Source organism: Podarcis melisellensis (genome assembly GCF_964234715.1).
Source record: "Podarcis melisellensis genome assembly, chromosome: 13".
Lineage (NCBI taxonomy): Eukaryota > Metazoa > Chordata > Lepidosauria > Squamata > Lacertidae > Podarcis > Podarcis melisellensis.
Window position 1 is genome coordinate 54186646 of NC_138545.1, and position 13606 is coordinate 54200251.

The window sequence follows — 13606 nt, forward strand, 5'->3', positions numbered from 1 at the left end:
AGTATTGCTAGTTCTAGAGATCAAATAGTGTTACAGGGGAGGTTGTAAAGGTTGAATAACTGGCTTTTGGACCAAACCGTTTTCTGTTGCTGCTCTCATTATTCTGCTGCTTTAGCTAGGTACATACAGAAGGTTTTACTATCCCAACCATGGTTAAGATATCGTAAAAGCACCCCGTAGGCTTTTTTCTTCTTCCTCACCCTTTGAGGGCTAACCATGCTTGGCTTCAAATCAGAGTTTGGAATGGTGCTTGCAAGTAGCTTGGCAAATTGTGGTTCCAGCTAACCCCAGTTTATCATCAATATCCCTACAGACCTAATACTTCTGCCTGACAAGTGCGTAGGTTCTGTAACTCAGAAGTGACTGAGAAGTGTGTGTGCTCATTTCTGGTACTTTTGACCTCTTCACCTGGCAGTCTGTGGGTGGTCAATCAAATTTCCCATAATATCTTTGATGCAGCATCACTCTGGGGTATTGTGGGAAAATTAAATACCTACGCGCCATTTCCAGGTTAGCCAATGGCTGGGCATCCTCCAATGTGATGGGGTCCTCCTTTTCACAAGGAGCTCTGCTTATGCGGCTCCCGGGAGACTAGACTGACTTCAGAGAATAAGGAACTGAGACCATCCATGGTGTGACACGCTAAGGGATGTGAGTAAGGTGTGAGTAAGGCTTCCATAGATAGACCCAGTTAAACAAAAATGAGGTCCTCCTTTTAAACTTGGTTTGCCTTGTTTTGGGAGAAGAGTTTTATAGCACTTTCCTGTCGGATTGTTTGTTTGTTACTTGCCTAAAAGCAACTCGCTCCCTCACTCATTTCTCTTTCTTTTTTCTTCCCTCATGCAGCCATTGCTGTCCTGAAGGAGAGGGAGCCTGGATCCTTCATTGTCCGTGACAGCCACTCTTTCAGGGGAGCCTATGGCCTTGCCATGAAAGTGGCTATACCTCCTCCTTCAGTGTTGCAGCTGAACAAGAAAGGTGTGTTATGTTTTCTCTCTCCAGTTTGGGGAAAGGGATCTATACCTCCAAAGTTGGAGAAAAATCCTTTGCCCTTTACATTCTAACGTAAGAAGTACATTTTTGAGATTGCCCCATCGCTGTTCTCCAGTTAGCATTTGTTTTTAGCAGATGCTGGGAACTGGCAAGTTCTCCATTATTTAGTGCAACTTTGAAAATAAGTCTGCACAACTAAAAAGAAAAATGAAACAAGCCTCCCAAGTGCACCACCGCCACAGATAGACACACACTAGATCAGTTATTTGTGCCTTAAAATACTAAAACTTACCAACTTGCATTGGGCTTCTTTACCTGATTGCCTGGAGCTCAGAAGCTGTTTACAAGCCTGGCTGAAGTATTGCCTCACTCTCTGAGCCTCCCTAATTGTTAGGGACCCTGGAAAGAGTTGGATTCCATTGTATAGGAATTCTATCTTTATCTGGAGGCAGTAATGCAATTCCTTGGAGGAAATAGGGAGGAGAGAACCCAGAGCAGGTTTGAAGCAGTAGCTCAGAAAGCCCTTGGCCAAGGTAGCGGAGCAATAAGGAGCCCTCTCAAATCCTTGTGCTTTGCCATATAGCATGCCTGTCTTGCTGAGGGAAAAGGAAAATGGCATGCAGAGTTGGGCTGCATTCCTATACAATTTACCTGGGAGTAAACCATATGGAACTCAGTGAGGCTTACTTCGGAGTAGACATGTATCGGATTGGGCTGCAAATCAGTATGCCTTCCTAGAAGAGACGTCGTTGGTTTTAAAAATATTTTATACTCAACAATTCTTCATTGAGCTAAAATCCATCGCAGTAATATTTTGTGAATGAGCAGTGGAAATGAAACTGCAAGTGTTCCGTTTTATGGCAAGTGATACAGTTTTTTCTGTCCCTTACACCATGTAATATTTCAGCAGTAGAACGCAAACTGCCATGCACAATTTGAGGATTGTGTTTTCTTGCTATGTACCAATTAAATTGTGTGTTCTGTGTCTTTCCTTCACAAGTTTCATCAGTGGAGATTCTGGGGTGTTCCAGTGCTACTTGCTTACTCTTAGGAAGTCTAGTAGTCGGATCAAATTAGATCAGTTTCCTCTTGTTTGTATTAGCTGCTTAGATATTTGAGAACTGTACGGGCCCCACCCCTCCATATCCTAGCAGAGATGGCCAAAGGTATTTTAGTGCCCCAGTTGGACACATTTGAGAGGCGTTTCCAGCCCTTCTTGCAGTTTTGCAAATAATACAGTTGTGTGCCTTTTGGATCACATGGAAGTTTTTCATTGCACCCCTAAGTAAAGAAAGTAATAAATAAATAAAATAAAACTATTGGTGCCACCCAAGATGGATTTAGGGGAGCGTGACCCATTCAGTCACACTGGGTACCAAGCCACACGGGCACCATAACTATTATGTAGCGTGGGGGGGGCAAATTTTGGTGTCACACGGGACACTGCTGAAATTTGAGACCTCAAGGACCGCCACTGCAGCCACCAGTGATTTGTGGTCATCAATGGCTTCTCTGGATGTTGTCTGCTTCTCCATCAAGTGTTGCTCTCCGTTGCTGATAGGATATATAAGTTTCCCCTTCACTGCAGATGCAGATGAACCAACAGCACGATCCGTGTGCCATGGGCCTCATGTGTACAGTCCTTTTCTTGTGTACTGTGAATAGGCAGTCGACTCCAAGGCACATACAGTGGTACCTTGGTTCTCGAACTGCTTAGTTGTTGAACCAATCGGCTCCTGAATGTCGCAAACCCGGAAGTAAGTGTTCTGGTTTGTGAATGTTTTTCAGAAGCCGAACAATTGCAGCCAATTGGAAGCCGCACCTTGGTTTTCAAACTGTTTTGGGAGTCGAAGAGACTCCCAGAACGGATTCCATTCGAGAACCAAGGTACCATTGTACAGTGGTACCTCAGTTTAAGTACTTAATTCGTTCCGGAGGTCAGTTCTTAACCTGAAACTGTTCTTAACCTGAAGCCCCACTTTAGCAAATGGGGTCTCCTGCTGCCGCCGTGCTGCCACAGCACGATTTCTGTTCTCATCCTGAAGCAAAGTTCTTAACCTGAAGCACTATTTCTGGGTTAGCGGAGTCTGTAACCTGAAGCGTATGTAACCTGAAGTACCACTGTACTTGTAGGTGATGCCATTCCTTCATTTGGTCTAATGACATTGTTTTCTGTTGTTTTATGCTGCAGTTGGAGATCTGTCTAATGAACTTGTCAGGCATTTCCTGATTGAGTGCACCCATAAGGGAGTGAGGTTGAAAGGATGCCTCAATGAGCCATATTTTGGTAAGGATATTTTATCTATCTATAGTTCATAAGTGGTGGGCTTTAGGAAGGTGATGAATGAAACTTGGGCAATTTTTAAATTTCTGCTTTTGAATACCATTTCAGGCCTTGCCTCCCCTTTTTCAGTGTTGTTGTTTTTTTAAAAAAAGTTTTATTACACTTCTCCTTTTCTCCTCCATCCCACACTGATGCCTTGGCAGAAGGAAGCACCACTGCAAAGTAGGCAGCTCCTCCCAGGAATGGAGCTCTCAGTCTCTCTGCACCTCACTCTGCCCTCTGCTTAAGTGTTGCAGCTGCTCCACTTTGTCCTCCTTCACTTTCCCTAGTAATGTAGAGATTCCCAGAGAAGAAATGCAAACCAGAATTCAAATTATTATTTTTTTATATATAAATGTTTATTGATATTTTTTAAATACAAATGCATAAATAATAAACAACTTTACTTATATAACATAATTTCTTCACTTTTTTGGACTCCCTCACGTCTCCCGCTCCCACTTACATCGTTAAAAAGATTTTTTCATGTAAATTATCATCTTGTTTACAATCTTATGTCCCTTCATTTAAATACATCTAACATTTCTCCAAAAGGTTTATGTTTTCCTTAATCTCACTTATCATCAAGTTCAGATCTAATTTGGTGGTGGGCAATTATTTATGATCTAGCATCCTTTTTAACATTCAGCCAAATCACAATATTTTTGTAAATAAATCTTAAATTTCTTCCAGTCTTCTTCAACCCTCTCTTCTCCCAGGTCTCGGATTGTGCCAGTCATCTCGGCCAGTTGCATGTAGTCCATCAGCTGCATCTGCCACTCTTCCAGTGTGGGTAGATCTTGGGTTTTCCAATTCTTAGCGATAAGTATCCTTGCTGCCGTTGTTGCATACATAAAAAATGTTCGGTCCTTCTTTAACACCTTCTGACCGACCATGCCCAGAAGGAAGGCCTCTGGTTTCTTGGTAAAGGTATACTTAAATACCTTTTTCAACTCATTATATATCATTTCCCAGAAGGCCTTCACTTTAGGGCAAGTCCACCAGAGGTGAAAGAATGTTCCTTCACCTTCTTTACATTTCCAACATTTATTGTCAGACAAATGGTATATTTTGGCAAGTTTAACTGGGGTCATGTACCATCTATATATCATTTTCATTACATTTTCCTTCAGAGCATTACATGCAGTGAAGTTCAGCCCAGTGGTCCACAACCTTTCCCAGTCCTCAAACATAATGTTATCCTGTGCCCACTTTATCATAGCCGATTTAACCATTTCGTCTTGTGTGTTCCATTTCAACAGCAAGTTATACATTCTTGAAAGTACCTTAGTCTTAGGTTCTAACAGTTCTGTTTCTAGCTTCGATTTCTCCACCTGGAATCCTAACTTTTTGTCATTTTTGAAAACTTCTTTAATCTGAGCGTAATGTAACCAGTCTCGCACTTTATCCTTCATTTTTTCCAAACTCTGCAATTTCCAATTGTCACCATCTTTTTCTAGTATTTCCCAATACTTTGGCCATTTGACCTCCATATTGGGTTTTTTTCGGGCCTTAGCTTCCAGAGGTGAAAGCCACCTTGGAGTTTTGTTTTCCAATAAGTCTTTATACTTTGTCCAGACAGCAAACACTGCTTTTCTGACAATATGGTTCTTAAAGGCCTTATTGATCTTAACTTTATCATACCATAAGTATGCATGCCAACCAAAAGCATTGTTAAAACCTTCCAAATCCAATACATCAGTGTCTTCGAGAAGTAGCCAGTCTTTAAGCCAGCAAAAAGCTGCTGCCTCATAATATAACTTTAGGTCTGGCAGGGCAAAGCCCCCTCTTTCTTTCGCATCAGTTAATATCTTAAACTTCATTCTGGGCTTTTTGTCCTGCCAGACAAATTTAGAAATATCTGCCACTTCCGGAAGCACTCTGTCTTATCCACAATCTGTAATGTCTGAAACAAGAACAACATTACTCTGGTTTCACCTCAGATCGCAAACCAGAATTCAAATTAGGGGGCCAGATATGTGATGCCACTTTAAACCAAAGACTCGTACAAAGTCTTTTCAGATCCTGGCATAGATACAGAAACTACAAGTTGAGACACTAGCATTTCATGGCCTCCTTCCACCATTGTGCTTCTACATTGCTTCTACAATATTTTTCATACTTGGTATTCCATGTTGGAAATTCAAGTAGATGAGAACTCTGTATGCGTGGAAGTGTTTAAAGAGTGATCTAGCAAGTGAATCCTGGGTTAGTTTGCTGAATTGAGAGGCCCATGAGAAGATCAGATACAGGTAAGTTTCAAGAGATAAGTTATCCAGTGCAATCCAGTTCTGTGCTGCCACAGAGAGAAACCTGTTGAGAAAGGATAGCTGCTGGCTTAAGATGCAGGACGTAAGAACAAAATAAGAAACTTGTTACACAAGCCAGAAGTTAACTTGATGCCTTCGTCTGTTTTATCCACAGGGAGTTTGACAGCCTTGGTGTATCAGCATTCAATTACTCCTCTGGCCCTGCCCTGCAAGCTGCTCATCCCAGACCAAGGTATTCCCATTAAAAAAGGAACAGGCTGGGCCTAATCCAGGTCTTGTGTAAACGTCTGAACCAATATGCATGTCTAGCACACTCATGTATTCAACACACAGCTCAGAGAGGACTAGGAACTATGATGGACGCACCAGAGGAGTAGAGAAAGGCTGGTTTAATTTATGGAGGCTCCTTCAGAGAGCAAGTGGGCAGGAAATCATACAGCAAACACACTTTTCATTATGAGAACAGAAGAGCGAGTGTAGCCTTTTACTACGGTAAGAGAAAGAAAAAAGGAGAGGAGCAGTGGGTGAGCCTGATCTAGTTGTGAACAGAGAACTTTGGCCTCCAGAGGTGTTAAACTCTCCCCTTAGAGTGCTTTGCACTGGCAAGGCTGCAAGTGTCTTCCACACATTCCTTGGTTTGTGGTCCAGCGAAGCATGAATACAAGGTGCCGTTGGAGCTGTGAGCTGCCCAACCATTGAAGATCTGGGGTTTAAATGCTGCTTTTAGACCAGCTAAACTGGGGGGGGGGGGGGGAGCTTCCTGAGTAAGTACTGTCATGCTTTAAGTCCTTTGCTTATTTCGCTCAAGTTCCTGTCAGTTTACTAATCTGTTCTCTAAGATAAGTTTGAAGTTGAAGTGACATGGCCATAGTCTGAAATGTATATTAATTGAATAATAAATTTATTCTTGGATATTCAGTTTACTTCTCAGCAGAATCTCAAATTGTGGGAATCTAATTGGGACATAGAAATAGAAGAGGAAATTAGGAATAGGAATACATTGGTGCCTCGCAAGACGAAATTAATTCGTTCCGCAAGTCTTTTCGTCTTGCGAAGCACGGTTTCCCATAGGAATGCATTAAAAATCAATTAATGCGTTCCTATGGAAACCACCCCCGACCTCTTCTGAAGGCTGGCAGGGGGCGAAAGTCTTTGCTCCCCCCCCCCCCCGCCTGCCTTCCCGGGACAGCGGAGACTTTTCCGCTGTCCCGGGGCGATCTTAAAATGCTGGCGGGCGGCAGCGAAGGCTTCGCTGCCGTCCCCCAGCATTTTAAAAGCCCCCGGGACAGCGAAGACTTTTCCTGGACCTCTTCTGAAGGCGGGCGGGCAAGGTCTTTGCTCCTCCCCCTGCCTGCCTTCAAAAGCCATCCGGGATAGTGGGAAGCGCTTCCCTGCTATCCCGGACCGCTTTTAAAATGCTGGCGGTGGGGAGCAAAGCCTTTCGCCCCCGCCGGCCTTCCTGGACCTCCTCTGAAGTCCGGGGGGGGGAAGGCTTTGCTCCCCACCGCCAGCATTTAAAAGAGGTCCCCGGAGATTTCCCTATGGGCTTTCGTCTTGCGAAGCAAGCCCATAGGGAAAATCGTCTAGCGAAGCGTCGCAAAAACCGAAAAACCCTTTCGTCTTGCGGGTTTTTCATCTTGCGAGGCATTCGTCTTGCGGGGCACCACTGTACTTTGTAAGTCAATTTCTTCCAAGAGAATGGGGCTTGTTAAAAATCTCTTTGGGCTGCTATTATACCCCTAGGAAGCTTTCTTACCTAAAACTTAATAGCTCTCTTCTCTGCTGGACAGAGTGTGCCACCAGTCTTGGGACACACAGACATAAGAGGTGCTTGGACTATTCAAAACTAGAAACATTTTGGAAACTTATTTTTCAGGAAATGTTTTTAATCACATGCCCAAATGTCCCTATAATTCTTTCTTTGGCTCTTTTTAATTTATATAAGGGAGAAACAGAGCAAGTGAGAAGTAAGGAACTCAGAATGTGCTTGCTAACTGCAGCACATACAATGCTAGCTAGACATCAGAAATCTTTAAGCCTTTTCGCTATCAGTCGTATCCAAACTGTGCTACTAGGAAAACTGTCTCACAAGTTAAAGGTGACAATTGGGCAAAAGAAACGTGGCAATTCTAATGCCACTTGGCATGATTTTATTGTTTATAAAATAATGAAGCACATGGAAGCTATGTGCCATCTATGGTGTTTCCTGCTTGGCAGGGAGTTGGACTCGATGGCCCTTGTGGTCTCTTCCAACTCTACGGTCTGGCTTGTATAGACTTGAGACGCTGCTGCATTTTGATCCATCACCAGCTGATTTGTAATTCAAAAACCTGAGTTTCTTTCATCATGTGATCTTATAAAGCATACAGTATTTAAAAATGAATATAGTTCCAGTTCCTTTATCATATAAGTTAAATAAACACTATTTTTACCGTCCAAAGCAAATATATAAAAAGCAAGCTTGAATTTTCAACCTTGTACTACAAGAGGCTGCAAAGTGGCTGTTTGCTTTATTTACAGTCAAGCACTTTTAAATATCATGCACTCACTGAAATGATTGGGACTTAAAAGTGCTTGACTGAGTTTGAATTGTTCCCAGAGTTTTCTCCTCCCTTCTCATGCGTAGCTGAAGGGGTGGAGTGTACTGGATGCTTTTCCTTATAATAGCTCCAATAAGGTGTCATGTAACACCGAGAATCTGACTTAACTTCTCAATCCAATTTATACGGAAGATGCAAGTTTCCATTTCTGTCTGCAGACCCCCTGGAGGAGATACCTGAAAGCTCTCCGCAGACGGCTGCAAACTCTGCTGCAGAGCTTCTGAAGCAAGGGGCAGGTCAGTGAATAGTTCTTTGCGCATCAGTATTAGAAGGCTTTGCATGCCACCCAAGTGAGTTGTGATTAAGGGCTGCAGACTGTTCTAAGCTCTTTTAAAGAGAAACCTAGAAATAAAAACAGTTATTGTTTCATCTTTCTGGTGTAGCCTGTGAATGTTATAGTAAACTTCTCTGTGTTCCTAAGAGAGGGGTGGTGGTGTAAAAATAAATAAAAGGTTTAATTAGTGCACACTGGGTCTGAATTTTCAAGCTAATAGCTGCTGCATGGCATTCTGTGAGCTTGTATACATACGAGCCTGAATGTCTACTTAAATGTTGTGTGAAGGAAGTTCCTGTGTCTGCTTTGCAATATGTCTGCCATCAGAACCAAAGTAAGGTTTTCCTGTACAGATCCTGCTCACTTTCATAGTTCTTTCCTTGTATTTCTTCCTTTATTGCATGAACAGCATGCAATGTTTGGTACCTGAATTCTGTTGAAATGGAGTCCCTCACTGGTTATCAGGCAGTGCAGAAGGCCCTGAGTTTAACCCTGGCTGAAGAACCGCCTCCTGTCTCTACTGTGGTCCATTTCAAAGTGTCTGCACAGGGCATCACACTGACAGACAACCAGAGAAAGTGAGTCCTGGCACTGCTGTGTGCTTGGTTTGGGGGTTGTTGGAGGTTTCAAAAGATACGTATGAGCCTATTAGAATGCTTCATGATAATTTTAGTTAGTTTCAATGTTTACCTGCTGTTTTTCTGCCAGGCTTCCAAAGTACACATCGTGTTTAATGCCTAGTTAGGTTCTCTTTTTTTAACATGGAACACAGCCATGATAACGGGCCTAACCAAGACCTATTCAGTCGTGAGGGTTTTTCTTAAGCTTTTATGCTGTGAATTCAGATGAAGTTGCGTCCCCCAGCAGCTGCCGCTGCATTGCCATGGCATTACCATGGGAGGAGCCAGTGTGGTGTAGTGGTTAAGAGCGGTAGTTGTCTAATCTGGGGAACCGGGTTCGCGTCTCCGCTCCTCCACCTGCAGCTGCTGGGTGACCTTGGGCTGGTCACACTTCTGTGAAGTCTCTCAGCCCCACTCACCTCACAGAGTGTTTGTTGTGGGGGAGGAAGGGAAAGGAGAATGTTAGCCGCTTTGAGACTCCTGAAGGGGAGTGAAAGGCGGGATATCAAATCCAAACTCTTCTTCTTCTTCTACCATTGATGCAAACCGCAGCCTTCCTCACACGTGAAATAGCAGCCTTGACAGCATGAGAAGAAAGGGTTAACATCCTCATGCACCACAATCCTTTTTCTGATTGGCAGCTTCACAACTGTCAGTTAAAGTTTTATAAAAGAATCATGCAATGCCAGTTGTGTTTAATGCAGAATGTATTTTGTTCCTACAACAAGCATTGTCTTGCAATTGCCTATCCCCTCAGGAAACCACCCCCTGGTAGAATGTGCCTGAGATGTAAGCACATAAATTTATGTAGCCACAACATTTCTTAAACCTATTTTGTCATATTTTCTCTTTCCCTCAGGCTCTTCTTCAGGAGGCACTATCCGGTCAACACTGTTATTTTCTGTGCTTTGGATCCACAGGACAGAAAGTAAGGACAGCAAATGCTTTTCCTAATTCAACATTCATAATATTGTGTGAGACTACAAAAAACACTAATAGAAATATTAATCTTTTCTTTCCCCCACCCGCCTCCCCTGCCTCTTCTGTTTGCCACAAGATGGATGAAAGAGAGCCTTTCAGCAAAGTAAGCAACAGCATGCATCTTACTATCTGACCACCTTTGCAAACAGCTTATACCACGTCCAGGACTCTGCATTTCTTTCAGATATCCTCTAAATCGGGACTATTGAGCAAGGCTTGGGGACTCTTATCAGGTGGCAATTTGGAGTCTCAACTGTGACCCATGGCATCTTCCACACTTCCTACAATTTTTGGAACAATCTTTATGTCCTGGAAATGATGCCCTTAGTGGGACAAGAGCAGAGACATACAAATCGCGTCTGCTGCTCTTCTCAGCATCCCCCTTTCCTCCGCATTCTGATTCAGTGAGCATTGCAGGAATTGGGAATTGGGAATCATGGCATTTGCAACTTGCTAGTATTTGTAGCCAAGGAAGAAAGTTGTAGGAGGAGTGATGGTCTAGTCTTGTTGGATTGGGTGAAGCAGAGTCTGGCAAGCATGTGGGGGCTTTTGGAAGGCCAACAATGACATGTTCAAAATGGGGCTTAGATGGTAAAGTACGAAGAGATGCTGGTCAAGGGATTGTGACTATTTTGAAGAAGATGGCACTTGCAGTTAAACAATGAGTGACATTTTCAGAGGTGTACTAATAATATTGGCTCCTTCCTCCTCCAGCAAAACTAGCTTCGGATGCATGTGGGAAATTTTGGTTTGGCCCCAAAGCATTTGCTAGGTGGGGAGTTTGCTCTAAATATGCAACTTCAGTTAAATTTCTTAAGTATTTCTAAAACGGAAGTCCTGAGGTGTTAAAATGCTCTAGGGCAGAATGGTGTTTCTGTGGTGAGTGTTAACTATTGGAGATCCCTGGATCAGATCTACCCTTGCAAGAGGTGCCCTTGGGGCACAGGAGAGGTTGGAGGAAGTGTACAGCATGTGAGCTCTGACCTAACATCTCCTGTAGTCGCAGAAGACAGCTGGGAGTGGGGGGCAAGTTTGCAAACTACTTTCTCTTAGTTTGTTCTGGCCTCCAAAGTAATTCCATTATTCGCTCTGTGGCGTGATGCTTCTTTCTTTTCATGCGCATTTCCTTTGCTTTTGCTTTCTACAGGGTGTTTGGGTTTGTTGCAAGGAAACAGGGTGACGCTGCAGACAACGTCTGCCACTTGTTTGCAGAGAATGATCCAGAGCAGCCTGCCAGTGCCATTGTAAACTTCGTATCAAAGGTCATGATTGGTTCCCAGAAGAAGAACTAAGAGCTTCCAACTGAGTGCTGCAGACGAACTCACAGGAAGGATGTCATGAGATTATGGCCACTCAGCCTGCATCTAGCGGTTTCCCAGGATGACATTCCACATACAAGGACTGCCATCAGTAACATCACCTGACCATTTGACAGGCTTTGACATACAAGTGCAACTTTAAGCAAAGAAGGGAGCTAGAAGTCAGCAAGATCCCTAAAGCCCATATCTGAACAAATTTTGGAAGAAAGACTTAAAGCAAGGGAGCCAATAGTATTTTCCATGTGCGGCTCTGATTTTTCGCCACATTGGGCTAGAATCATAGAATTGTAGAGTTGGAAGGGTCTCAAGAGTCATCTATTCCAACCCCCTGTCATGCAGGTAGAATGGGAGGTGGGAGCCACGTTGCTTTTAGCTGGAATTCTTGCTAGGAAACACACAATCAAGGGCAGAACTACACTTAAAGAAATCACAAAGGGAACAGCCTCTGGGTGCATTTGTAGGGAAGAAGTGGTAGCTACAGTCTGGGTTATAATTGCAGGTTCTCCTTTGCAAGTGCCCACCTCTGCATTAGTGTTATCTCAGCAAATTCAGCTTTGGAAATGCATTTGCTGATACAGCATATAGTTCCACCTGTAAATAATTGTTGTGGTTTCATCTGATGATAGCCATGGCCATTCTCTTCCCTTGTTTTCACATAACAAACAAACTTTAAATGGAATAAATGTTCAGAGGAAATTGGTGCAGATTTATTTGGGATGGTACAGAGGGAGAGAGAAAGTTTTTTGGACTGCAACAAGTAGGGTAAGGAAGCTTGGGTGCCTTTAATTTATTTGAAGGTAAATGGGAGGGATTGGTTAAAAAAGAAAAATGCAACGCATGTTTGTCATGTTATTTTCACATTGCTTCATATACGAAGAATTTAAGTAGGGAATATAACTCTTTTCATGGTTGCAGGATAAAAAGGAGGGGGAAAGCACACAAGAGAACATTTCTGTATAATTTATAATATATTGCTGTAGTCAGACTATTTATAGCAGGCGTGGAGAACCTGTGTGCCTCCACATGTTGCAGGATGGCAACTATCATCAGTCCAAGCCAGGAAGGCTGATGGTCAGGACGATGGGAGTTGTAGTCCAATGATATCTGGAGGTGCCACAGGTTTCTCAACCCTTGTGGCGCAAAGCAGGCCGCTCTCTGTTGTATAGTATTCTAATTCTGAGCATACTGTTGAAGGCACCGTTCATTATGATAGGACTTGGGCAGGAGATCCATTCAAGCCCTGAACTGAATGGGGGTTCTACTGCAGCACCACTTGGAGCAATGCTTTTTTTAATGTATCCTGTATTCCTTCAGTAGCGGAAACTTCGCTTGAGCCTTGCTGTAGGAAGTAGTTTTGTATTCTGACTTTAAAAGCAGCCTTTACGTTTACAGTAAATATTTTCATATTATTTTCTATTACTTAAAATGATGGTTATGAAATCCAATTTGTATGGATGGTTTTTAAGCTGATTTTTATTTTTAAAATCTGGAATAAATAAAACATAAAGAGGAAAAAATATTTTTGTTGCACTTACCCATATTTTGAAGATGGTCTGATTCTGTTTTGACAGTATGGCACATCCTGTGCATGTATTGCTTATGAAGACAACACATGTGACAACTGCCTCTTTAAGATCCATCTTGCGACTTCCTTCACACAGACCCAGCAAGATGGAGAGAAACTTTCCATTGATTTGAGCCCATGCCACAGGAATCCATGTGTGACTATGCAACCATATACACCTTTGACTCAGGGTAGTTGAGTGAATCAAGCCTTATAAGGAGCATTCTCACAGTCACTAAAGGAGCTAGGTTTAGCCCCCCAACCAGATATGTCAATCTCCCTCCTTTTTTGTTCTATGAGTTTTTTTTGGCTTTGTTTGCAGCGTTTTGAGAGGGTTGTGATATCCTGTTCTTGTTGGTTAATTTCTGAGGTGGTTTGCTTTTAAGGGATGCTTTTTCTTTTATACAGGTTTCTCTGACAACCGCTTTCATTGTGTCCCAGAGGGGGGGTCAGGCATGGCCAAACTTGGCCCTCCAGATGTTTTGGGACTACAACTCCCATCATCCCTAGTTAACAGGACCAGTGTTCAGGGGTGGTGGGAACTGTAGTCCCAAAACATCCGGAGTGCCAAGTTTGGCCATGCCTGAGGGGAGTTCTCTACACCACTGTCCTTCAAGTAGTTTTGGAGGGTCTTCGAGAGAAACTCTCTTGCCATTTGGTTT

The 13606-nt window shown here is 43.1% G+C and overlaps 1 protein-coding gene across 4 annotated transcripts in view; it reads left to right on the forward strand.

Moving 5' to 3' along the window:
- The window catches only part of TNS3 (tensin 3), an 82476-nt gene extending 69562 nt beyond the window's left edge, over positions 1–12914 (forward strand). For all 4 annotated transcript variants that reach the window (XM_081885198.1, XM_081885199.1, XM_081885197.1 and 1 more), the window contains 8 exons: positions 847–978; positions 3185–3280; positions 5741–5818; positions 8345–8422; positions 8870–9038; positions 9940–10008; positions 10138–10164; positions 11209–12914. In XM_081885198.1, the coding sequence (XP_081741324.1) occupies positions 847–978; positions 3185–3280; positions 5741–5818; positions 8345–8422; positions 8870–9038; positions 9940–10008; positions 10138–10164; positions 11209–11353 (794 nt within the window). In that variant the 3' untranslated portion in view covers positions 11354–12914. The remainder of the gene's footprint in view (positions 1–846; positions 979–3184; positions 3281–5740; positions 5819–8344; positions 8423–8869; positions 9039–9939; positions 10009–10137; positions 10165–11208) is intronic.
- The last annotated feature ends 692 nt before the right edge of the window (positions 12915–13606 follow it).